This window comes from Selaginella moellendorffii, unplaced genomic scaffold (assembly GCF_000143415.4).
Source record: "Selaginella moellendorffii unplaced genomic scaffold, v1.0 SELMOscaffold_1, whole genome shotgun sequence".
NCBI classification, from domain to species: Eukaryota; Viridiplantae; Streptophyta; class Lycopodiopsida; order Selaginellales; family Selaginellaceae; genus Selaginella; species Selaginella moellendorffii.
Window position 1 is genome coordinate 5,549,314 of NW_003314262.1, and position 25,773 is coordinate 5,575,086.

General features: G+C 46.0%; 6 protein-coding genes and 1 long non-coding RNA gene across 7 annotated transcripts; 4 read left to right on the forward strand and 3 right to left on the reverse strand.

Moving 5' to 3' along the window:
* The first annotated feature begins 3,722 nt into the window (after nucleotides 1-3,722).
* Nucleotides 3,723-4,473, forward strand: LOC9646926 (thioredoxin-like protein YLS8). Its single transcript, XM_002961725.2, has 3 exons — nucleotides 3,723-3,859; nucleotides 3,916-4,257; nucleotides 4,309-4,473. The coding sequence occupies exons 1-2, from the start codon at nucleotides 3,740-3,742 to the stop codon at nucleotides 4,222-4,224; spliced, it is 429 nt and encodes a 142-aa protein (XP_002961771.1). The 5' UTR covers nucleotides 3,723-3,739; the 3' UTR covers nucleotides 4,225-4,257; nucleotides 4,309-4,473.
* A 2,615-nt stretch (nucleotides 4,474-7,088) lies between these two features.
* LOC9646927 (thioredoxin-like protein YLS8) lies at nucleotides 7,089-7,918 on the forward strand. The gene is made up of 3 exons (XM_024684088.1): nucleotides 7,089-7,190; nucleotides 7,257-7,567; nucleotides 7,622-7,918. Exons 1-2 carry the CDS (start codon nucleotides 7,185-7,187, stop codon nucleotides 7,536-7,538), a joined length of 288 nt encoding a protein of 95 aa, XP_024539856.1. The 5' UTR covers nucleotides 7,089-7,184; the 3' UTR covers nucleotides 7,539-7,567; nucleotides 7,622-7,918.
* On the reverse strand, nucleotides 7,709-11,704 carry LOC9629103 (homeobox-leucine zipper protein PROTODERMAL FACTOR 2). Its single transcript, XM_002962226.2, has 11 exons — nucleotides 11,363-11,704; nucleotides 10,833-11,044; nucleotides 10,663-10,780; nucleotides 10,407-10,595; nucleotides 9,844-10,338; nucleotides 9,682-9,780; nucleotides 9,391-9,621; nucleotides 9,061-9,235; nucleotides 8,735-9,003; nucleotides 8,580-8,666; nucleotides 7,709-8,521 (listed from the first exon to the last, which is right to left on the reverse strand). Exons 1-11 carry the CDS (start codon nucleotides 11,540-11,542, stop codon nucleotides 8,138-8,140), a joined length of 2,439 nt encoding a protein of 812 aa, XP_002962272.2. The 5' UTR covers nucleotides 11,543-11,704; the 3' UTR covers nucleotides 7,709-8,137.
* LOC112349516 lies at nucleotides 11,056-11,357 on the forward strand. Its single transcript, XR_002993415.1, has 2 exons — nucleotides 11,056-11,169; nucleotides 11,224-11,357. It is a non-coding gene; the product is annotated as an uncharacterized LOC112349516 (long non-coding RNA).
* A 2,592-nt stretch (nucleotides 11,705-14,296) lies between the features above and the next one.
* On the forward strand, nucleotides 14,297-16,159 carry LOC9646928 (CDT1-like protein a, chloroplastic). Its single transcript, XM_002961727.2, has 7 exons — nucleotides 14,297-14,315; nucleotides 14,404-14,620; nucleotides 14,673-14,786; nucleotides 14,841-15,576; nucleotides 15,630-15,819; nucleotides 15,878-15,968; nucleotides 16,029-16,159. The coding sequence occupies exons 1-7, from the start codon at nucleotides 14,297-14,299 to the stop codon at nucleotides 16,084-16,086; spliced, it is 1,425 nt and encodes a 474-aa protein (XP_002961773.2). The 3' UTR covers nucleotides 16,087-16,159.
* LOC9629104 (serine/threonine-protein kinase-like protein CR4) lies at nucleotides 16,048-18,370 on the reverse strand. The gene is made up of 2 exons (XM_024681477.1): nucleotides 17,025-18,370; nucleotides 16,048-16,963 (listed from the first exon to the last, which is right to left on the reverse strand). Exons 1-2 carry the CDS (start codon nucleotides 18,368-18,370, stop codon nucleotides 16,123-16,125), a joined length of 2,187 nt encoding a protein of 728 aa, XP_024537245.1. The 3' UTR covers nucleotides 16,048-16,122.
* A 715-nt stretch (nucleotides 18,371-19,085) lies between these two features.
* Nucleotides 19,086-23,850, reverse strand: LOC112348624 (serine/threonine-protein kinase-like protein ACR4). The gene is made up of 4 exons (XM_024681486.1): nucleotides 23,847-23,850; nucleotides 23,523-23,612; nucleotides 19,962-20,094; nucleotides 19,086-19,893 (listed from the first exon to the last, which is right to left on the reverse strand). The coding sequence occupies exons 1-4, from the start codon at nucleotides 23,848-23,850 to the stop codon at nucleotides 19,128-19,130; spliced, it is 993 nt and encodes a 330-aa protein (XP_024537254.1). The 3' UTR covers nucleotides 19,086-19,127.
* Between the last annotated feature and the right edge of the window lie 1,923 nt (nucleotides 23,851-25,773).

The following is a 25,773-nucleotide window of genomic DNA, read 5'->3' on the forward strand; positions in this document are numbered from 1 at the left end:
TGAGAATAAGTGTTATTAGAATTATCTCTAATGCAAGAAGGAATGAGAGAATATAAGAAATGTTTATCTCAACATTCAAAAATGGGATATTTGAAATAAACAATTAAACTATTGGAACATATTAAATAATAAACACATTACATCACATTGTGATTTATAATAAGAGTTTTATAAGAAAATATATCAACACATTTTAGAAAATAGAAACAAATTTAGGTAGTCTTATTTATAACATATCAATACAAAGATTTATTGATTAGAATGAAAATGATACACTATTTATTGAACCCTCGCAACCAGCTAAGCCCTCACAATTAACAAAGTTTTTGCAATTTGAAGGTATACAATTTATATTTGCTTAATAGTTCACATTTTTATTGCATTATAGATTTAAATTTAATTTTGAAAATAATAAAGGTAAGAAAACCAAAAGTGATAGAGGGCACTAAAAAATGCTAAAAAGATGGTCAAGATAGAATAAACTTAAGAAGTCCAAATAAAACTTATATATAATTTCTATAAGGTTAAGTAGCAAATAGTTATTAATACTTTTTATTCAAAATCACAATGGATATGAAATACTTGAGTAGTAATCTAAAAGATATCAGGGAATAGTTTGTTCATAAAAAAAAAAATTATTTGAGGTGAACTAAAAAAAGAATATAATTTTTTTATTGGTGCAAATTCAATATATAATCTATTATAATTTTTCTAAATCTAGATTTAAAAGTATTTTTAGCAACATTACTTTCTTTAGTGTCATAATTTGGCTACTACCATTCCACTCCTCCTACATAATAGTAGAAGTTGTAATGCAATTAAATTCTGTATAAAGATAATCATGATAAAATTATAAGTAACAAGAAAGAATAACTTAAAAAATTATCCATTAAAGTTTAAATATAAAGAGAAAAGGCATGTATTTTAAGGTCTTGAGTAGTATTGAGTTAGGAAGTTCAAATAAAAACTTTATATTCAAAATTTTTTATTCTAAACATACCACATTTAAATAAGTGTGTCATTAATGAGATAAAAAATAGCAAAACTATTCAAAGCTATAAAGGAGTGTAGCCTTTCATATTATTAAAGTGTGTGTTAAACAATAAATTCAAATACCTCCATGACTATTTAAGATCACTACAAAATCTTCTTCCTTATTATCATTTCATTCTTTAAAGTTATTACTTCATCCTATAAGCCACCATCACTTTTAATTGCTCTCGTTGAGTTCTAGAAGGAAAATTTGAATTAGAGTTTTTAAGGTAAAATTAAAGAGAATTAAAGGCCTTAAAAAAGTCTATAGGTATCATGGTGGTGCTTAAATTTGAGATCTAATCAAGATCCCAATTAAAGACCATAGTTAGGAAAAATTATAATGGTGAAAAACTAATTTTGGATAAATCTTGTGAATTTGGTGGTGGAAATATCTTGTTCAGTAAGTTATTATTGTAGAGATTACATTAAATATATTTTTAGAAGCATACTCAAACACTTCTAGAATTTATATAAGTTTCAAGTCCATTTGAGTTTCCTAAAAATAAAATTTTTAGTTTGAATGTAATGAAGATTTTAACTCCCTTAAAACACTACCTTGCAAATAAATGAAAATTCTGAACTGAAAATGATGTTAGAGATATTAAGTTTTCCTTTGATTGCACCCTTGATGTTGCTATGAGTGTTTTTAATTGTCCTCTTGATCACTAGTGGAGCAATTCCATCTGCTTTGAATTTTCTTGGGTGCACTAGTTATAGCACTACCAAACCTAAAATCTTTATTTTTTTAAAGCCAATTATCCATTTTAGGTTGACCTGTAAAAGGGTCATATAAAACATTAAAGGCCCCAATCATCTAGGGGTTCTAGAATGCAAGGTGACCAAACTAAGAAGAGGCTGAACTTCCCTGTAGTCATCCTTGGATGTAAAGACTATATAACAATAATCGAGGACTTAGAAGTGGAGAAGAGCAAGAAGATCCTGGCAATAGCATCACCTCACTGGCATTTTCTTTTATTTTGCTAGAGTGCAAGGGAGAAGTATTGAAATTCGAGAGAACATTCAAGAAAAAGGGGATATTCTAGAGAGTCAGGTTAAGGACACAAGAATGTAGTGGAGCTTGGCATGAGCCAAAGAGGCAGAACAATGGAGCCCAAAGCAAAGCTGATGTGGTGAAGCAGCATATCTAGGTGTGCGAGCAAGCCAGTTGTCAGGTGAGCAGTGGGTGAGTACATTGTGGGCAAAAGTGAATAGATTTTTGGTCAAGATCTTGGTGGAGTTGTTTGGAAGAATAGAAATTTTATGTTCCTTCACAGCTCTTGGGGTTTCTAAGTTATGGCTTGGTTTGTCATTGTAATGTTTGGTACATTAGCCACAAACCAAGCCAAAACCCTAGGCTCAACACCCCAAGAGCTCAAGAGCTGAGAAGGAAAATAAAACTTGTATTCTTCCAACAACTCGGCCAAGGCCTCAGTTAACAATATGAGCCACTCTTGCCCACAATGTGGGCACACTATACTCCCTGGAAGATCCCTTCAAAATCTATCTAACCATGTTTCTATTTGATAAATTCGAAGACAATGTTAAGGAGCCAAGATTGATGGAGAGGGGAAGACGGTCCAGCTTTATATATCATCCATGGAACACGGCATTGAGAGGGCCACCGGGGTCGGCCGTGGAGAAGGGGGAGGATTGCTCCGACTGCATTGTGTGTTCCAAGGGCCTGGTACACAAGTTTGATCAAGGGATACCTTCCAGCCTCTCCCGCTGCTCCAGAGACTTTAGAAGCAATGCAAAAGTGGGGACGGGCAGTGGTTCACTATCTGGATATATGTCTTTGGAGGAGCTGCTGGTGGGACTGTCCATCTTTGGCTCGCGAGGATGGGGATGCCACCGTGCTTGTACCTCTATGTAGCACGAACATACACAAGTTTCCTCGACTTTTCCAGGATCCATAACTTAATCCCAGTTCTTAGCTCTATTCGTCCAAGTTTGCTGCTAGCCAAGAGTGTGTGCTCCCTCGGAAGCCTCGTATAGCAAATGCCTAAGGCTCATCAAATGTGATCCAGTTCTTTGCCCTGTCTCCAAGGCCTCAAAGCGTGCCTCATACGCAACAAATTTCTCCCTGAATCATCGATCAGATACTTTCATCTCAAGCTCAAACTCGATCAGAAAGAGTTGAGCTAGATACTTAACCTTATGCTGCTGTTCAACCATCCACCAGAGAGGTACAGAGCCTCAGAAACTAAAAAAGATCTCAATTCCTGGATCAAGAAGGCCAAAGTTCTTTCTCTATCCAAGGACTTAAAGTTCTCACCAGCTTGTTTGAAGCTATCAATCATTGAGTTGTGGATCAACTCGATCACCTTGCCGTGAATCTAGCTCCCGCCAGGAAAATTGTCTAGCAAGAAAATGTGAAAAACAGAGAACAAAAGGGAAAAGTTGGGCTCCAGCTTATTTATATTTCCATAGACATCTGGATACTTATGTAGGCATCCATATCCATCCCCTTCATGGACTTTATATCATCAGTACCAAGAAGAAATAGCCCCCACTTTAAACCTGTGATATTGATCGATCGCCATTGCTCCTGTCTATAATTTTCCCTCAAATCTTTGATTGCTCGCTTGAATCGACCGTATGAGAGAATGTGAAAAGCAAACCATGCATTAGAAGACTCTCAAGGATCCCTAGATTCTATATAAGATCCTTTTAGGTCTTATCCGAAACTAGGGTTCTTGAGAGAATGTCGTACTTGCTGCCCCACCTCCACTCCGGCTATGTTGTGGATCAAGCGATCCTCACGGAGGACGAGCGCGTCGTGGTGATTCGCTTCGGCCACGATTGGGACGAGACGTGTATGCAGGTAAGCTGGAATCGCTCTCCCGGCAATCTCTTTGCCCTAATTCCGTGTCCTCGCAGATGGACGAGGTGCTGGCCAATGTCGCGGAGCCGCTCAAGAATTTCGCCGTGATCTACCTGGTGGACATCACCGAGGTCCCGGATTTCAACACCATGTACGAGCTCTACGATCCCTGTACTGTGATGTTCTTCTTCCGTAACAAGCACATCATGATCGACCTTGGCACCGGCAACAACAACAAGATCAACTGGGCGCTCAAGGACAAGCAGGAGTTCATCGACATTGTGGAGACTGTCTACCGCGGCGCCAGGAAAGGTCGAGGTCTCGTTGTTTCTCCCAAGGATTATTCCACCAAGTACCGCTACTAAGAAGGAACAAAAGAACAAAACAAGAACAAGATGGTAATGGATCAATTTACGCGATTGCTAAGCGACTTCTCTTCTCTTTTACAGACTTTTCAAGCAGCAGTCCCGAGCTTAGAAGATCTTAGTTCGATCTAGTATTGGAAAAGGTATACTCTTTTCTAATAGAACAGACGACTTAATACTTGGGTCTTTTGTTTTTCATTTTTCATAACTTAAAGAGCACACACGAGAGGACGAAAGTGAATACCCGAACCACTTGCTTTACAAGGTGGTATCTCTGCAATGCGTGCCAGCAGACAACACGGTAAAAGGCTTCCCCCGCTGGATAACGAAGAGTCAAAGACAAAACACAGAAGGGGTGCTGCGGGAGAAAGAAATGCAGTGCTCCAGAGGACGAGCAGGATGGATGATATTCCCTCAAGGCAACAAACTTCAAGAGACAAAACGAGGGACGTGATCACGGGAAGGACCAGAAACAAACTTACGGAAACGAGAGAAGCTGAAAGAAGAGAAAGGTTGAGACTTTAGAGCTCGTTGCTCGGCGTCACTGCTCCTTTCCCTTTCGGGACCGTGTGTGGAGATGAGGGTGTTGATGGCGACGATGGAATCCAGAGAGAGCTTTGCCGAGGGCAGGATTTGCACAGCCACAGTGAGAAGAGTGCTGGTGGCATCGTTCTGGAGGACGCTGCTGGTAGAGTGCGGCTCCGAGCCGTCGGGAAGGATGACGAAGCCTGAGGGGAGCACATCAACGTGAGCTGGATCACCGCCTTGAATCATCATGTTGATCATGGTGAGCTCCACCTGGACGTAGATGATGAGGGAACCGGAAGCGTCAGTGCACTCTCCCTATTCCAGAACTGGAGACGCTGGCATCCGATCGTGGAATTCACTGCTGCTGGATATGTTGTAAATAGGGAGAGTGAAGTGAGCTTGGATATCGACAAGGATGATGAAATCTGGTGGGCGGAACTGGATGTAGTACCGATTGCAGAGCTACTATTTTCCTGGTTCGGCAAATCCATCTAGCTGCTGCATGCAAAACTCTCATGGATCCTAGTCGTGCGGTTTGTTTTCAAAGCAAACACCCAGCAGGAATGGAAGAAACCATGGCAAATTCCCTGGTAGACATGTACGCCCACTGCAGAAGAACATATGGTCGAAGCTCGAAACGTTTTCGATGAGAGACGTGGTTCACTGCTGCTGGGATATGTTGTCAACAGGGAGAGTGAATTGAGCCTGGATATCAACATGGTCTGGTGGGCAGAACTGGATGTAGTGGTAGCATTTATACCATACGTAACCCTATTTTCCAGGGACTCCAGTCTTGCCTTGAAATGAGTCGTGCCAAGAATTTTGCTTCTGGAGAATCCATGGCTTGAGAAGTTCTCCAGCAGTGAAAGCAAATGTGGTTTCTTCCTCCGTGGAGCATTAAGGGTCTGGCAGTGCTGGACGTACTCTATTATATTAGCATTACCAAAGCATGGAGTATCTCTTATTGGAATCCTCCATGGCTGTAACACTTGTCTCATCCTATCTTACCTTCAACGAGCTAGACTATTCACCCATTCCATTGGAACGAGCTCAAGCAAGGATAGATTATTTCAACACGATTGCCCACTCGAAATTAAGAACCACCACCCCAAGTGGCCTTTTCGATTTTAACTCGCGGTAAGTGTCAGGTTTAGGAAAGTTGGTGGCGATGCTTTATCTGTTGTCAAGCAACACTACCAAGCTCTGTGCCTGTGTATCCTCAGCAAGTGTCATGGAGGAAGCTCTCCATCACTCCACCGGCCAGTGACAATGGCAGCATCCATGCTCTGAATGCAGTTGAAGAATACAGGCACACTCCAAGGATTGTATTGAATTTCTCTTCTTTTCCAGGGAGCATCTTGCAGCATGCAAGCTTCAGCTAGGCAGAGTTGTTCGAAGCACGTACTTCCTGTTGCCACCCAAACCTTATGGGGATGGGGGCAGAGGAGTGGGAAATGCTTTACCAGTTGAACGTCACTGTAGTTGTCCTTAGGTGTACAGACTATATAACAGAGCGGCCGAGGACTTGGAAGTGGCGGCAGAGAAAGAAGATCCTCGTGCATGGTGATGTCGTCACCTCACTGATGCCAAGGGAATGGCATTTTCTTTTATTTTTCTAGAGTTAGCGAGTCCTGGAGTGGAGAATCGTCAAGATTCCAGAGAACATTCAAGAAAATCCAAAGAGTGGTGAAGAGGAGGTCAGGGAAGTGAGAGTGTGGCATGACACAAAGAGGCGGAAGAATGGAGGCCAAAGCAGAGCCAATGTGGTGAAGCGGCGTATCTGGGTGCAGCAAGCAACTCAGGTGAGTATATTGTGGGCAAAAGTGGATCAGATTTCTGGTTGAAGTCTTGACTGAGTTATTGGAAGAATAAAAGCTTTATGTTCCTCCACAGCTCTTGGGGGTGTTGAGACCAGGTTCTAAGTTCTGGATTGGTTTGTCATCATCATGTTTGGTGCATTGGCCGATGATGATGACAAACCAAGCCAGAACCCTGGGCTCAACACCCCAAGAGTTGTGGGACACAAAACTTATATTCTTCCAAAAAACTGACTCACTCACCTTACAGTGAATCCAGGAAAAATTGTCTAACAATCAAATATGAAGAGAAGAGAACAAAAAGATCATAAGCTTTGTACCAGGAAAAGCTGGGCTCCAGCTTATGTATATTTCTATAGACATCTGAATACCTACATATCCATGCTTATCTCATCGTGGAACGAGGTTAATTTGATCTCATCACTCAGTATCAAGAAGAAAATTTTATGCCACCATATGCTATGGAAAAATGCTTAATAAATGTTGCCCTAGATTCTATATAACATCCTCTTAGGTCTTGTCCGATTCACCTCCACTCCGCCTATGTTGTGGATCAAGCGATCCTCACAGTGGACGAGCGCGTCGTGGTGATTCGCTTATTGGGACGAGACGTGTATGCAGGTAAGCTGGAATCACTCTCCCGGTAATCTCTTTGCCCTAATTCCGTGTCCGCGCTGATGGACGAAGTTTCGCGGAGCCGCTCAAGAATTTGGCCGTGATCTATCTGGTGGACATCACCGAGTCCCGGACTTCAACACCATGTACGAGCTCTACGATCCCTGTACCGTGATGTTCTTCCGCAACAAGCACATCATGATCGACCTTGGCACCGGCAACAACAACAAGATCAACTGGGCGCTCAAGGACAAGCAGGAGTTCATCGACATTGTGGAGACTGTCTACCCCGTCGCCAGGAAAGGTCGGGGTCTCGTTGTCTCTCCCAAGGATTATTCCACCAAGTACCGCTAGGAACAAAAGAACAAAACAAGAACAAGATGGTAATGGATCAATTCGCGCGATCGCTAAGCCACTTCTCTCTGTTTTTTTTACAGACTTTTCAAGCAGCTTGGAAGATCTTAGCTCTATCTAGTAATGGTGGATTGGACAAGGTATACTCTTTTCTAGTAGAACAAGTCGACTTAATACTTGGGTCTTTTGTTTTTCATTTTCCATAACTTAAGAGCACACACGAGAGGACGAAAGTCAATACCCGAACCACTCGCCTTACAAGGTGGTGTCTCTGCAATGCGTGCCAGCAGACAACACGGTGAAAGGCAGGAAATTCCGAGGTGCGTTCTTGACTTTCCCCTGCTGGATAGTAAGTAAATAACGAAAAGTCAAAGACAAAACACAGGCAAAAAGGACGGGGCTATGGAGGTTTCTGCCTGTTGCTGAGGGAGAAATCAACGCAGTGCTCCAGAGGACGAGCAGGATGGTTGATATCCCCTCAAGGCAACAAACTTCTTCAAGAGACAAAACGAGGGGCGTGATCACGGGAAGGACGAGAAACAAACTTACGGAAACGAGAGAAGCTGAAAGAAGGGAAGCGATCTTCGAAGGTTGAGACTTTAGAGCTCGTTGCTCGGCGTCAGTGCTCCTTTCACCTTCTGGACCGTGTTGGAGATGAGGGTGTTGATGGCGACGATGGAATCCAGTGAGAGCTTTGCCGAGGGTAGGGTGCTGATGAGGATTTGCACGGCCACGGTGAGAAGAGTGCCGGTGGCATCGTTCTGGAGGATGCTGGTGGTCGAGTGCGGCTCCGAGCCGTCGGGAAGGATGACGAAGCCCGAGGGGAGCACAGCTACGTGAGCTGGATCACCGCCTTGAATCATCATATTGATCATGGTGAGCTCCACCGGGGCGTAGACGACGAGGGAACCGGAAGTATCAGTGCAGCTCTCTTGGAGGAAGAGCATCTGGTTCTGATTAGCGTTGAGAGTCTGGTTGAGAGCCTGGACGAGCAAGAAAAGATGGTTATGATCGAACAAAGTTGCGAGAGGAGAAGCTTACATCGATCCGGAAGAGAGAGACGTCGTTCCCGGTGGCTTGGCCTTTGGCGATGCGGGCTACTTCCTGAACCATTCCACTGTTATCCCACTGCGGAGAACCACAAAGACATCAGCGAAAGGACAAGGCTTTGAGAGTCACGAGCAAGAAGGACGTACCTCGCTACGGAGGTGCTCGCTGCGGAGATAGTCAAAAACTCGGGCTGGAGCCAACGGGAGCCAGAGCGTGGTGGCAGCGCTGAGAACTATGCCGTGGGGCTCGCCGGGGTTGTCGACGCTCTTGCGCGTCATGACACGGATATCGTCGTGAACGCTGCCAGAGAGTGTTGTCCACTGGCTGCTCGGAGCACCAACGCCGGCGCAGAAGTTAGTGGTCATGCGCTGCGAGAGCTTGAGCAGGGACTGGCGAGCAGGAGAGTTTGGAATCACTGCAAACAAGACGGCACGTAAGAACTCGCTGGAACTCTAGAGGATGGAACTCTCACCTCCGATTTCTCGAGCTGAAGCGAGACCCGGGAGATAGCAAGTCAGTGCTTCGCACTGACGCTGGAGAGTGGCCAGCCACTTCCGCGCACCGAAGGCTCCACCGCTACTCACCAAGGATTTAAAGAGCTGATGGACGGGCTGGTCGTCGTACTCCATATGTTCCACGACAACAACCTGAGAAGACGAAAGGAAACGAACAAAAGTTAGCGATGAAACCAGACGAAAGTAACCTGAAAACTAGGACGAGACGAAACCGAAGAGCGACGAAAGAAACGTAAACGAAACTTAAGATGAAACCAGACTAACGAACGAACCGAGAGACTTTATACCTTGGAGCAGCCGTTTGGCATGTCGTGGATAGAATCCGGCATGTCTTGGATTAGCATTCCCGATGGAGAGCGTCGGCAATGCAGCGAAGCTGGGGATGGCGTTCCATGGAGACCATCGACGGAGACGTCAACCACGGCCCAGGTGCTGTCCTGATGCTGCTTGCAGTAACGAAGGAAGTAAACTTCCCTGGTCTGCATCAGCGGGGAGAGAGCTTGGATCTCGGCATACATCTAGAGGAGGGAGAAACGTAAGAACAATCAGCATGAGACTTGAAAAACAGCGTTGCATACCAGCTGCAGTGTTCCACTTAAACTACCGGGAGCACAAGAGATAACTTCCAGCGTCAGTGCTTTTGAAACGTTCGTGCAAAACATCTCCATCCACTTCGCCTGGCAAGGAGAAAAAAAAAAACTCGTGAGAAACGAAAAACCGAGTTACGAACTAGAACATACCGGATCCATGAGAACTTCGACCAAGCTCGCGGCGTTCATCATCACAAGCCCATCATCGCGAGTGGCATCGGTCTTGAAACCATACTGCTTGCTTTCGACGAACTTTGGAAACTGGCGAACGTACTCGTCGTAGTTAAGCACCTCCTTGGAGGCGTCCGGGCTTGGGATCCACACCGGCGAGTCAGGCTGTGCGAGCTGGACGAGCTCATCCATTGCCATGACTGCCAGGTCAAGGACGCTGTTCTTCTCGACGTCGCTCAGGACAACAGATTTGTTGGTGCTAAGATTGTTGGAGTTCGAAAGCTCCTCGACTCCTGATGGTGGCGCTGAAAGTAATCCAGCCACCTGTGCTGGAGGAGACATCGGATTGCTCCCTGCAGCACCCTGGATGGAAAGGTTTAGAGACGATCCGGAAAACTGTGGAGCTTGTTGGGAAACCATCGGCGGTACTGATCGTCCAAAAAGCTTTGCAGCGACAGCAGACACTCGATCGAGCTGGACAAACAACACAGAAACTTCGTCGTTAGAACTCGGGACAAACAAATAAGACCAAAGACCAGTACCTCGTCCTTCAAGCAAGCGTTCTCGATTCGCAGGTGCTGCTCTTCGAAGGACATCTCTCGCAGAGTTGCAGGGCCTCCGCAGTTTGGACACGATGCATTGCGTATCGCCTCGCGCATGGTGATGTTTTCAGCGCGGAGCTTCTCCACCTCGTGGCGCAAAACGTTGTTCTCCGCTCGCTCCTGCTGGGCCTGGACAGGCAAGGAAGATCTTTACGTCAGAAACGCCAAAGAAAAGCTTTTGGAGCTTCTATCCTACCTTGAGCTGCGTGCGGCGATTCTGGAACCAGAACTTGACTTGCCGAGGCTCCAGTCCTAGCTCCCGGCTCAGCTCCTGGCGCTGCTTATCGTCGGGATGAGGACACTCCTTGAACAACCTGGCACGAAGAAAGATAAGTTCTCATCATGCTCTCGGCTTGCAGTACTTACGATTCCATCTCTTGAATCTGCCTTGCAGTGTGACGATGATAGCGCTTCTTCCTCGGCGGTTCCTGCTCGTCACCCGACGCGTTTCCCATGTTCTCGCTGCCGCTGCCGGACCGGCTCTCGTTCTCATCCTCCTTGCTCTTGCTCTTGACACCGAGCTCGCCATCGGGAGCCGGCTTGGACTCCAGCTGCATCTCCGGACAGTTTGGCTGCTGCTACAGCACGGACACGAGACAGTGAGCAACGCTTCTCAAGATCTTCCGGCCATTCATAGCCTCCCGGAGACAACACCCAGCGAGCAAGAAGCAGGCAAACATGCTTGGAACAGCTAGCCGCGAAGGTCAAAACCAAAACTCTCAAGCTCCATTCAATGCAACCGTTGCTGTTCTTGCAGGATTCTCACACAGCCACGGAACCCATGCACGCAAGCGGACGAGCTAAGGCTAGACCAACGACGCAAGAACCACAGAAAGACATGAAAGCTAGAGCCTTTTGAAGGACATGAAAGCTAGATGTTTTTTTGGAGGACTTACCAGGCCGAGCGAGAGTCCAGGAGAAGTGAAAGAGTTCTTCATCTGAGGCGGCATGCCTGGAGCGCCCCTGTTGATGAGCCGCGACGCCGACATTGGAATGTTTGCGAGGTCGGAAAGACCCATAGCTCCAAAGCCGGCATTGTCCGCCAGGAGAGCCACCGTCGGGCCGTCAAACCTCATCTTCGCTGGTAAGCTCGTGGCTTCCTTCTCTTCCTTCTAACTCCTTTCTTGGCTTTCGTCCTTGCAGACGCCCGCTACCAATCTAAACTAGAAGTGTAAGCAGTGATATGATCTTTTTTCGTGTTCTTCCTCCGTGACCGTGTCCACTTTGCCAGGATCCCCTATCTATCCTACGATTCAGGAGGTCAGAGAATCCAGCCAGCGAGAGGAAATGGACCAGAGAGAGTGTGGGAGGCCAGAGCCGAGTACATGAAACGTACGTATATATCTCACCAGAGAGGAAGAAGAAAAAAGAGAGAGCACTTCGTCGTGAAAGAGAGTGAGATGATAGTGTGAGTGATCTTCTCCTTGGTTTCTCTCAATCTATCTTCCTATCTTCGTTTTGCTGCCACTTCTCGAGCGTTCTTGCCTCCACCACCCTCTCCAAAAGAGCCCAGAGAGAAAGAGGGAGAATGAAGGCAAAGCACGGCTGCCTTCTTTCTCACTCTTTCTCCCCCTCTCGAAGCGCGCTACCTAATGGAGCCTCAAAGCTCGCGCAGTGCCGCGCCTCAATCCCGGGCGATCCCGCGACTGTCCATCCGCATTGCTCACGCGGCGCGCTCAGCCGAGAGGAAAGCCCCCTGGATCCTGCCCACCACCGACACAGCCCAGCTCCGGCGATGCCGGATTGACGCACCAAACTCGCAGATCCGCAATGTGGGTCGGCAATGTAGGCCGCGGGGATTCGTGGGCAGTGCTCCGATGGGACGATCGAGGCCTAGATCGCTGTGGATGAATCGCTAGACCCCTCTCTTCTATCTCCAAAACAAAAGGATATCTCTCCCAGGAGCTCTAAACCCCTCTTTTTCGCTCTTTTTCTATACGATCTTCTCTCTCTCCCAGGCCAGGTGCGTGCCGATTAAATGCTCTGGATGAATAAACAAATGCGCGGCGCGGCACAGTGGATGAGAGAGACGAGGACGCGCGCGAGTGAGAAGATCTCTCTCTCCTCTCTTTGCGAGCGGTGCGAATCGAGACTGGAATCCTTGAGAGCTCGAGGCAATTAGCGAATCCAGCGGAGTGGTGGTAATCAGTGCTCAAAGTGGTGGTGAAAACCACCGAATTGGGGAAGAAACCGATGAGAGCTTAGCACGCCAAGAATCTCTCTCTCTCTCTCTCGTCAAGCTCTCGTCAATGTTCCTTTGTTGATTTCTTTCTCCTTTCCTGCAGTTTTTTTGTGCATGGTTTTTTCCTTCTTTTCGCGTCTCTAATCCTCTGTGAAATCGCAGAGATTTCCACAGTGATGGCATTGAATGCGATTGCCACAGGCTTGCCCGCTTGGCGTCTCTGTGTACCGCGCGACATTAATTGCGTATATGCACTGGCTCGCTGGCCCCCAATTCTTAGCAGGGGAAAAAGACGAGACGTGTCTGCTGCAAATTTCTGCTTGATCATCGAAATTCGTCGCTAGGCCGGCTCCGTTTCCACCAAAGCGTTCGAATTCGATCGGGAATTACGAGCCAATCGACCGGAGCAGGGGCAAAGTGATAGTGATCTTGCCCATTTTGCGGGCGCGAATTTTTTTGAAAATTTTGAAAATTAGGGCGCTGTTCTAGAGGAATCCTACGACCGTCATTAAGCCAGCTGTTACGCTTAACGGTTAGCGATTAAGTACTAGCTAACGGAAGTTCTAGGGACTTTTAGGTTAGGTCCGTTTTTTAACTTTTACTCCGGGGGCGTGCCGGCATTTATTGTAGTGCTCTGCCGTCGGATGGGCGATACTGGGCCTGGCAGCGACGGCTGCGATGCGGAGTTCGTGGGATGTTTCAGGTCAAAAACGCATGGCTCGGTGTTTCAACTTGTCGATTGCCAAGATTTTTAAGCATCGATGCGAGTAATCTAATCTACGTGTTTGCATGCTTCGATTGTTTACCATTTTTTTTTCTAGTTTCTCACCTCGTCGGTCAGTGACCACCTTGAAATTCATAGAAAATGGGCTTGTTTCGATTGATTCGTCTTGCCTTAATGCTGCAAGAACTCCGCTCAGTTTGTGTTGTTTTGCTTGCTTGCGGATCAAAAACATTCTATAAGATCAATGAATGCTGCACACGGGTTTGGGTTTTGTTTCCTCTCGTCGCCCTCTTTCCAGGATCAAGTCTCAAGGACATGGAGTTAATATCTGGGTTGCTCAATCTCCCTTTTGGTTATCCTGACGTTTTTTTAACCTTGATCCAGCACAAACCCTAGAAAAAGGTGGTGGCGTGGCAGATATCACGTCTTGGTCTCCCTCCCAAACTGCACATTCAATTCCCCTGCGGCAATTGCCAATGTGGCATGCAGCTGCTACGCAAAAGGAACGCATTCAATTCTCCTGCGAGATCCATCGCTTCGTCTCGTTCGTCTCGAGACAAAAACGGTGGCAACACAACTCAACTCACCAGCTGTAATTGAAGCGAACTCGAGACCTCACTGCTCGGCCCGCCACCTTTGCTGTTGTTCATTGAATCGAAACGAAATCCACCCATCCGCAGAGCGATCCAGTCCAAACGTTACATTGATCTTTTCTATGCTTCGTCACACCCTTGGATTCTTTCCCAGCCTTTTATTGTGCTTGTGACGTGAGAGTTTTCTCTCTCCGTGCCGTGCCGCGCGGCATACCGCCCGCCGGCGGCACGGCGTGGCGGCACCGCCTGCTGGGATGTTGACCGCCACGCGTCATTCAGGTAGCTTTCCATAACCGTGTGTGGCGGCGATCTTGCCGGAAGATAATTCCCGATGGTCGTGCACACGCCACGTCATGTCTGGCATGCCATGCAATGCGCGTGAAAGAAATCAAATTTTCTGTTCTTACTTTTACCGCCATTAACTTTCTCACGCAACAGGATATTCTCTGCCGTGGAATATTCAACCTAGAACCCTAAAGAATTTTCGCGCCGAATGGAAAAATGTGAACGTTGGGGCTTTGTCTAGGGTTTTCCGGGAGCTCGCCATGGAACAACGGGTGAGGCGCAATCTTCTGGGTGGATCGTCTATGGTGCTCGGCAAGGAGATGGGATCGCCGGAGAAGAAGCTCAAGAAGAGCGCCCCTGCTTCCAAGAGGTACATTCTTTGTTCTAGGGTCTGGATCCGAGACCGTGGGTTTGGGCGCCAGGGCGCTGGAGGAATTTTTCGAGGCTCTAGAGTCGACCGTGGCGCTGCTGAAGATTCGTAAGCAGTCGTGTACATTCGCTGCTGTGTCTGCGCCTGTGGAGGCCCTCACAAAGAGGTTTTCTTTTTTTTCTTGTGTTCTTTCTTCTTACATTGTCTCTCATTTGGGCAGGCGTTTTCTTCGCTCTCATCTGGCCAAGATCAAGTATCTCTTCCCGGAAGCGGTCGAATGCGACTCTTTTACGTGGAAAGACCCCGACACCTCTTCGTTAAAGACGGACATACGGATAAAACTCCTACCATTTTCTCCCGAGCAGCCAGCTTCCGTGTCGAAATCCGTCAGTGGAATGGCGAGAAAATGGAGTGCCGACACCGTCGCTCGGAGGCGTGAATTTCAGAAGAGGATTGCTGCCTTCGAGAAAGATGACGAGGTTCCGGAAGCACAGCTCGTGGAAGAAGTGACGAAGATCAAGGTTCCAGACTTGGACACAGGCGCGGCACCCATCCCCAACGTTTTAGCTGGCAAAGTGGTGATCAAGTCTGGATACGAGGATATAGTCGAGCGGAGGCTTCAGTCGGACGATGCAATAACTACGTCGCATTTCTCACCTTCGTTTCGTCGCCACTTCTCCGCAAGACAGAGAAAAGTGGAATCTTCTGAGCTACAACAAGCTTCTCCAGAGCCTGAAACTCCTCAAACCTGCAAGGTTGCTCCTCGAGCTACGACAGGGGCATTCACGGGTCCCGATTCTACTTCCAGGCTTTATGCTTCCGCTGATACTCTTCCAAAGATCGATCACGACGCTCCCACACCTCCGAGGCGTCAGAGCGTTGTCAAATCTCTCCAGTTCGGAAGTGCGGAAAAGAAAAAAATTCTCGAGTCTATTCCAAACGATCTTCTTCACTCGGTAAATTCCTGTTGAGTTTCAGAGGAGTGCTGACAAGGCTTTTTTTTTCTTAGGTGCATGAAAAGGAACAGAAGGAGCTAGAGGAAAAGAGCATAGACAAGAGACGACAACAGATGCTTTCCGGGCTTCCACACTTTCTCAACATGACAAGGCTCATTTTTCAATCCTTGGGTCGCAGCACAATGCTACACAAAGACCTCGTCGAGCAAATCGAGTCCTCCGCAACTGAAATAACAGACAAAAGTACGTGAATGTTTTCTTTAAAGGTTTTTGTGACAACTAACGCTGGAGGAATCGACAGATGAAATCGAGGAAAGGCTGCAGTTGCTACTAGAGCTAGCTCCGGAGTGGATTTCCTCGCGAGCTTCACTTGTTGGAGGCACGCTTTACAGGTGAAAGCAAGCAGCACTTTACACTCCGATCTTGTTTTTAACCGAAATAGTTGCTCTCAGGGTCCAAAAGACGGCTGAATTTTCCACGATCCGCAAGAGAATGCTGGATGCTGCTTAAAAGGTAAGTTGCCGGTTGTAGCAAAAACCTTTAAAATCAGATTGACGCCGGAAAGGAGCTCATGTTTCCAGAATCTCTGCCGGACAGTGGCTCCGAAAGTTTGCTGTCTCTGCCGGACTCGGAAAGTTTGCTCGGAGGCCTCGTATCCTGTTCCTTCAGCGATTCCAGAATGTCCTCCAAGCTCTTCGCCACGTTTGTCATGGACGGCCTCATTTTCCCCCTGACGTCCGTGCATTCCAGAGCCAGCTTCGCCGCACGGTACAGCGGCTCCGGCATCTCGGGCACAGCCAGGGCCGGATCAAAGAGCTGGTGAAGGGTGTCATCGTTGAGCAGCTCCTTGGCCCAGATGACAATGTTTTGCACCGGCCGGAAGTGATCAACTGGCTTCTGGCCAGAGAGAAGCTCCAAAAGAACAACTCCGAAGCTGTAGACGTCGCTCTTAGTGGTGAGTTTCATGAAGAATCCATACTCGGGGTCGAGGTAGCCGGGAGTTCCGACGATGGTCATGTTGCTGAGATGAGTTGCCGATCCCAGCGGGCCAAAGAGCGACAGTCCAAAGTCCGAGACGTGAGCGTTCCACTCGTCGTCCAAGAGAATGTTGGCGGACTTCACGTCCCGGTGGATGATGGGCGGACAGGCATACTTGTGGAGGTACTCCAGTCCGCGAGCGGCTTGAGCAGCGAGCTTGATCCGGCAAATCCACTGCAGGCCAGCGCTCGGCCCAGATCTCGCGAAGATGTTATCATACAGCGATCCTCTCGACATGAACTCGAAGACGAGCAGCTTCTCCTCCATGCAGTAGCCGACCAAGTTTACCAGGCACGAGTGGTGCGTTCTCGTGAGGAGCTGGAGTTCCTTCTCGAAGAGCTCGCTCGATCTGCCAAAAGTTTGTGAGGTGGTGGGAGGAACGAGAAATCGGAAAGCTTGATCGATCTTACCTGGTGCTTGAAGTGCTAGCTCGCTTGATCGCTACTGCCTGGCCGTTCTCTAGCACGCCTTTGTAGACAGTCCCAAACGCTCCCTTGCCGAGCACCATCTCTTCGCTATAGCTGTTCGTCGCGACTTCCAGCTCCAGGGCCGACATAGCGAGCGCTTGACCGGCGGACCGCTCGTTCTCGTTCTTGCTCGCTACCGCCTCTAGCTTCCCGTCACCCTGTTGCTTTGGATCATCCTCTTTGCTCTTCTCACGCCGGAGGAGATAGAGCCATGTCGCTAGCACGAGCAAACTTCCCAAGAACAAAGCTGCCGCGATGAGCAAGATCACCAGAGCAGTGGAACGAGGCTGCGATCTTGTGTCGCATTTCCTATCGCCTAACGGACCGCAAGGAGAAGCCTCGGAGTTGCCAACGCACACCGAGCAATCCAAGCACACCTTGTCTCTCACCACTGGGCACAGCTGATCCGCGGCCTGGAACTGGCTCCTCCCACACTCGCTGACGCACATTCCCCGGCTGATCGTGAAGTTCTTCTGGTACCGAGGATACCACACCGAGTTGCCCCAGCACACCACGTCCATGGGAGGATCCATCCTCATCCCGCAAGTGTAGAAGTCCCCGGCGGCGATCTGCGAGAAGGAAACGTCCAGTGGAGCCATGAGCTTGCCGTTGTCTTGGTCTCCCCAGCATAGAACTTGGCGATTGTCCGCGCGGATCCCACAGGTGTGATAGAGCCCTCCAGCGATGGATAGAAACTGCAGTCCAGTGGGAGGGATCGACTGTCCATGGTCGGCGGTCCCCCAGCAGCACAGCCTCCCGAGTAGAGTCACTCCACAGGCAGTGTTTCCTCCCGCGAAGATGGATCCAAAGGTCTCGTTGGATGGCTGCAAGATCTCCTTGCGGAGATCGCCCCAGCAAGCCACTGTTCCAGCTTGAGTGAGGCCGCAGGAGAATCCCCAGCCGGAGACCAAGCTCGCGAATGCCATTCCAGCCGGCGGCGCTGGGATCCTCCCCCAGCAATCCACGAATGAGTTGTCGCTGCGTAGCGCGCAGACGTGGAATCCCCCGGAGGCCACGATCGAGTAGCTAACTTGCTGAAGTTCTTGCGGGACTTGGAGCTCTCCCCAGCAAACAATGAAATGCGATCCATACTCGACGCCACAGGCGAAGTGCCCGCCGCCGGAGAGCGCCAGGAACTGGGTCGTGTCGGGCGGATTGCTCCCGTTGTGGTGAATTCCCATGCATCTAACGCGGAGATCCGTGGCGTGGAGAGCGCACAAGGCAAAAGTACCTGGGATTGGGATGCCGGGGTCTGCACTGCCGCTCCACATGGCGGCGATCGTCCCCATGGGGCTGAATCCACGCACGGATGATCGCTGCTGGAGGATCGCGAGGGCGACGATGAAGAGCCAAATCGCTGCTGTAGTGTTGAGCATTTGATCTTGAAATGTGGCGCCGCCAGGACGAGAGAGAGAGAGAGAGAGAGAGGAGAGATCACGATTTGGGAGATCGAAAAATATTACCCGGATTTGAGAGGTTGGCGACAAGACCCACGACAGATTCTGCGACAAGAGGATTAGAAGTCCTCATATTATGCAAGAGTGAGAGACAGAGAGAGAGAGAGAGTTTTAGCCCCGGGTGACGGATTAAACGATCTCCTTGGTAGATTCCCTAGAATATTCAGAAACTTTAATTTCTTAAATAAACTACTGTGCTTGATATTAAAAGTATATTTCTCCCAGGTTTAAAATCAATTATAGTAAAACGTTAAAAAAAGTTTGCAAATATTTTAATATTTTGTAATCATATTCAAAATTCAATGTGCTTCATACCTAACTAATCCTCGACTACACAACTCTTGACAAATATGTAGACGCCCAAATTGTAGCAGTATAGTCACTTCAAACCGCCCTCCATCTTCTTTCCGCTGCAATCTCTTTTGGGATATTTCTATGAAGTGGTGCCCATTGAAACGTTCCAGGTGACCAAGAAGGATAACGTCTTGAGTGTGTAGCTTGAACGAATCATAGATTTTGATTGGAATACCCTCTCCAGTATTAAAACTCACTTTTGCCGCCAAAAAGTTTTTAAACATTTGAAGACGACTTAGATTGCATAGTAGACTGGAGCCTCGCCGCGGCTGTCTTCTTGTGCATGGAGTTCCTCCAAAATCTCCTCCAAGCTCTTGGCCACCTCCGTCATGGACGGCCTCTCCTTGCCGCTCACTTTGGTACACTCGAGCGCGAGCTCTACCGCGCGGTACAGCGGCCCCGACGCAGCCGGCACGTCCAGGGCCGAGTCCAGCACCGCGTGCAGCGCGTCATCCTCCATCAGCTCCACCGCCCAAGCCACGATGTGGCGCGCTGGCCGGAACGGGTCCATGGGCTTGGCGCCCGACAAGAGCTCGAGCAGCACCACTCCAAAGCTGTAGACGTCGCTCTTGGACGTGAGCTTCATGGATAATCCATACTCCGGGTCGAGATAGCCGGGAGTTCCAACGATGGTCATGTTGCTGAGGTGAGTTGCCGATCCCAGTGGGCCGAAAAGTGAGAGTCCGAAGTCCGAGACGTGGGCGTTCCAGTCGTCGTCTAGAAGGATGTTGGCCGATTTCACATCCCTGTGGATGATCGCCGGACAGGCGTACTTGTGGAGATATTCGAGTCCGCGAGCGGCTTGAGCGGCGATCTTGATCCGGCAAATCCACTGGAGGCCAGCGTCTGGACGTGATCCACAGAAAATGTTGTCGTAGAGTGATCCTCTCGACATAAACTCGAAGACGAGGAGCTTCTCTTCCATGCAGTAGCCGACCAAGTTAACCAGGCACGAGTGGTGAGTTCTCGTCAGCAAATGGAGTTCCTTCTCGAAGAGCTCGCTGGATCTGTTTAGTTTACAAGGCGAAGATAGAAAAACTCTCGAAGGAAAATGAAGACTGTGAAGTACCTGTTGTTGGAGATGATAGCTCGTTTGATCGCTACTGCTTGACCATTCTCTAGCACGCCTTTGTAAACAGCCCCGAATGCTCCCTTGCCGAGCACCATCTCATCGCTATAGTAGCCCGTCGCAACTTCAAGTTCTAGCGGCGACATAGCGACCACGCGCGGCGCAGCAGAGAAATCGTTTTCGTTCCTGGTTGCTGGAATCTCTTTCTTGCCAGCATCTTGTCTGTCATCCTCTTTACGTCTCAGGCAGAGATAAGCGCAAATCACTGCAAACCCCAGGGCCAGGATCACCGCCACCAATATCAGCACTAGAGCAAGCCTTCTTCTAAGCTGACGTTGATAACTTCGAGCGCTTGCGGTAGTAGAGATTCCAAAGCCACACATCCTATCAGCGCTGGCACCGCACGCCGATATCTCTTGCATGTTGAGGCACTGTGAGCATGCCAGGCACACCTTGTCCCGCAAAACAGGACATGGCAGCGAGAGCTGGTCGAACTGGTACTCGTCTCTTCCACACGCGCTCACGCACGGAGCCGGGCTGACGTTGAAGCTCGCTTCATGAGGATAGACCACCGAGTTCCCCCAGCAAAGCACTTGCATGGCTCGATCCAATCTCACTCCACACGTATAGAAGTCCCCAGCCGCAATCGCGGAGAACGGTACGTCCAAAGGAGCACTAAGTTGCGCATGCTCGTTGTTTCCCCAGCACAGGACGCGACGATCATCCGCCCGGATCCCGCAAGTGTGATACAGTCCCCCAGCAATCGCCAAGAACTTAAATCCAACCGGAGGACGAGACTGGCCATGATCATCTCCTCCCCAGCAGCCTAAGTCCCCTAACGAAGTTACTCCACAGACGTTGGAACTTCCAGCAAAGATGGCCCTGAAAGTCTGGTTAACCGGCTGCGCTACATCCTGCCTAAGTCCCCCCCAGCAAATCGCTGATCCCTCTCGAGTGAGCCGCAGGAGAATCCCTTCCCGGAGATCAAAGACGCAAACGCCAGCTTTGGAGGAGGCTGATCGATGTTCCCCCAGCAATCCACGTTTGAGTTGTCACCGCGTACCGCACAGACGTGATCACCACCCGAGGCTACGCTGGTGTAGCTAACCTGTTGGAAGGTGTCCGGGACAGTGATGATTCCCCAGCAAACTAAGAAGTGGGATCCATAGTCGAGGCCGCAAGTGAAGAGGCCACCACCGGAGAGCGCGAGAAACTCCTTCTCCTTTGGCGGAAGGCTGTTGTTGTGTGAAGTTCCCAGGCATTCTACATAGAGAGCCGTGGCTTGTATGGCGCATACAGAGAAAGCACCTGGAACGGGGTTGTCTTGGCCGCTCCATGTCGCGGCGATCGTTCCCATAGGATTGAACCCCTCGGCTGGAAGGCTTGCGAGGAGACATGCCGCAAGCACCGCTGCCGCTACGAAAGGGGGCATTTCTTGCTCGATTTCTTGGCGAGAGCCGCGGCGCCGGTGTGGGGAGGAGTAATGGAGCGATAGAGCAAGAGGAAACCTGCGCAGCGGATTTTCCAAGATCCATGTGGCATGTCGATCCAGACAAGATCGTTTGCTGATTTCCCAAGGAACATCCCATAAACCCTAGCTAGTCAATTCAAATTTAACGCGGGAATAAACACTTCCATAAAGGTTATTAAACGCTTATTTCGTATTAACAGGAGAACACACATTTTAAACACTGGTTTAGGGTTTAGGGTCTAATTAACTCGCTACTTGTTCTACAGCCAACCATAGGTCAAGTTGTAATTCGTTGTGCTTGCTTAAATACAAAAACCTGCAAGCTAGGTTACTAGCTTTTAGGTATATAATATAGCTTTCAATTTGGAAATTATTTGGTTGTGATAGTTGAAAGGTTGAAGCACATGTATTTAAGTTCTCCCCTTATATGCTTTTATTTTATAAGGAATTTTAAATATCTACAAGTTATAATAAAATATTGGCTCAACAGTCTTTATTTTGACTAATTGGAGATTAATATTTGAGCTTGTCACAATGAGAAAGAAAACTTCCTGAGCTACCTCTCTAAATTTTATTGTATTATATATCAATTATATAGTATGAAGTAATGAATTCTTTGGTGTCTTTCTGATTCTAACTTGATGTTTTATAGGTTTAGTGCAAGCTTATCAACTAGTAATACTGCATGCAAAGAGGTTTCTCACTCCAAAACTATTTTAAAATGAGAGTTTGTTTATACTATGTTTAGCTTAAATCCTAAAATAATATATTGGGTTTTAAAATTTGAAGAGATTTAAAAGCTAAACATAAACTATTAAATATAATTCATTTTGTTAAATGAAAGCTTGTTATTTAGCAATTGATAACTAAAAATTTGAGATGCTCCTCAAAAATATGGTAGAGGTTCTAATGAAATTTAAATGCCCTTTAATTATTTTCTTAACAACTGAATTACATCATGAATTAACTTCAAATAACTTCTCCCACCATATGACTTGGAGCTTTGGCACAATTGCTATAATTTATTGATGGTAATGTGGTCTTAATCAATATTATTGAAAGTGTTAAATAAAGAGATTGAAATCTTGAAGAATTTTTCAAAAAAGAGGGAGAACATGAAGATGTGTCCCAACCAAAGAGATTCAAAAGGCTACATAAAATGTTGAAGTGGAATATTAGTTAAGCTGTAAAACAATTGAAATTTTGACTTTGTTGAGAAAACTATGGAACCCAAACCATGTATCATACTTTATTAACATACCAATCTTTAACTTTAAATTAAGAAGCCATAATTTATATTAAATATTTTATTAAAGTTGCAAATGAAGTGTTGTGTTAGATTGCTCTAACACTTTCTAGGACTTTTACAGAGTATTTATATTTGATTAGAGCTAAATAATAAAATTTGAGGAAGCCATTGAATGTTTTATTTCGTTAAAGTGGGACTTTTCATAATCCTACTTATGGTGTGTGGCCACATACCATTTTTATAACAACAATAAAAACTTGAAGTTTTAACTTTATAATTTATAAATTAAAAACTTTTCATATGATTTTGTGTTATAATATTGTGAAATATAAAAAAATAAATTAAAAAACTGATAGAAATATTAATAAATATTAATTAAGTACTAGGAAATGGCATGTGGACACATGCTAATTAATGTCCCACTTTACTGAATAAGTCCCACTTTAACAAAATAAAGCATTTGATATCATATTAAAATTTTGTCATTGAGAAAAGACAATAGAAATAATAATAAAATATTAAAATAATAAAGAAGAAAAAATAGATGTATTTAATAATTTAGCCCCAAGTTAATCCAAAAATGTAATCCATGTTAATTCCATATAATCATCTATGTGCATAGAAGGTCTTGAATTCAAATCCCATGAATAAAGGCTTGGGGTTCAATTCCCATTGTGGTCAGTAGTAGTGAATATACTCTTCATTAAAACAAAGAAAAATAAAAATTATATAACATATAATAAATTCTTTAGAAAATAATATATCACCAAATAATATTTCACCCCAAAAGGAAGTATGTGTTGTTCAAGATGTTTTTCAATAGATTTACTACTGATCTCACCAAAAAATGCATATTTTTTCATGGCAATAGTGTTTATTACATTTCCCCTTGCAAGCCTTTTAGTGGTATATTTATTTATTTTACCATAGGCTGCATGATATAATAGTTTTAAAACTTTATTTTGTATTTATGAAAGTATCTAGTGATAAAATAGTTCTTTGTTTTGCAATCAATAAAATTACATATTTTATAAATTATATTAATTCCAAGATAACACTTCTTATAGTGTGTAAATTGGTTGTATAAACACCTTTTACATGTAGGTTTACATATGTTTTATGCAATGCCAATACAATACTTCAAAACATGCTTTTTAAATTTTACTCATTGTGTAATCAAAGTTGTTTAAATACTTTTAAAAGGACTTGTCTCAAAGAAACATAAAAATATAATCTCTTAAATAAGATTTTCCAAAGTTAAAATAAGCTTTGATCTTAGAGTTATCAAAACAAAACATGTGGTATTTCTTACAAGGAATCTAAAGGGAAACTCATGATTGTAAGCACTTGTTATATTTTAACAATAATGGTAAAAGTTTTGTGTTAAGTAACATAAAAATTATACAAGTAATTTTGGAAGCAATTTCTATGAACCACAAGCACAATTACAAGTAATAATCTTTATGGAAGTTTCAACTTTTATGAATTTCACAAACTTGCAAATTTACATAAAACACTTGGACCACAAAAAAGAATTAAGAATGACTTACCACTAGTGGGATGATACTAGGTAAAAGCTATTTATGGTCTTTAAACCATTTTTTTATTGTGCTTGAACAAAATTCTATAGTTATTAACAACAAATAAGAATTATAAACTTTTAATCAGTGTCTAGAGAGAATGTTTAAGGTAGTTTTTCTTTAAGTTGTGATTGTCATTACTACAAAAATTATATTTAATCTTTATTTAACAGTTTTACATTTTATAAACATTGAAGTAAATAATGGAAGATTTTTTACATAATTAATTATTATTATTAACTATGAAGCCTCTTAGAAATTAAAAGATCAATGTTTAATAATATTACTTTTAATAGTTGAACTAAAATTAATATAAATTATTGAGTGCATAGAATACAAAAATGCAATATAAAAATGTGTGTATTAAATTACCCCAAAAACCTTAGCTTATATATATGGTTAGGATTGAAACCAATCCAATAGGTATCAAAATCCCACTACACTAATATTAATATATAACATCATAACCCTACACTTGGACCTTATATCATCCTTTACTCTCAGAAAGATGGAAGGTAATTAAAGTCTTGTAGCGGGATTTGGAAAAATATTAAAAGGAAGCATTAGTGAATTTGTAAGTGGTGTAATTTTTTTCTGATCCAATTGTAACTATTGCACATACATAATTTTTGTAGCGCACGTGGTTTTGACCCTTTATTCTATGGTGATTTACCATAGGATAACACCACGAAGCGGAACCTAAACCCTCTTTGTGCCACGTGACAGATGCCACGTGTCACATACCACGTGTCCGTGCCACGTGTCCATAGGAACCCGAGGTTCAGGGCCTTGGGCCACTGAACGAAGGAACGGTGCCAAACTCCCAAGCCTGACGCCAAGGAGTGATGAAACCGGACCACAGAGCAACTCCCGAGCATATAGCCCAAGGAGCGAAGGGACAGGGGCCCAGAGCGACTTGGAACAGTCCTAGAGCAACCAGCATCCCAATGCCAGGACCAGCACGCAAAACGGAGCCAAACGGAGTCTGGCGCTATTTCGGCATACCGGTGGCCTAACGCGAGGATATGGGTACTCCACCAACTAGCATGGAATGGAACTTGGGCTTAGACCCAAGCCGGACGCAGAACAAGGACAGGCACGCAAGCGGGAGCTAGACTATGCCTCAGGTTGGTCGGCCATGCCCGACCTACCCACTATCCCTACTATACATTTGGAACCCCCCATAGCCCCCCCCCCCTTGAGGAACACACGCTTTGGGCTTTCACCCCAAGCCTCCCTTAGTATCAGGAGTTAGTCTCTGGGACAAACTCGAAACTTACTAAATATGGAATGTCCTTAGATTGTGAATTTGGACACGGGACGAACACCATTGTGTTCAGGCCGATCTCTACATTCCGTAGATATGCCAAATGAGCAAATCTGGACACTTTCCATAAATAGCATTTGGGACCGAAATGAGACTAACACAAAGGGCATGATAGCGAGGGTGTTTGGCAGACACGGTAAGCTATCATCCAGCGATATTGAGGGACCAATCTCAATATACGAGGG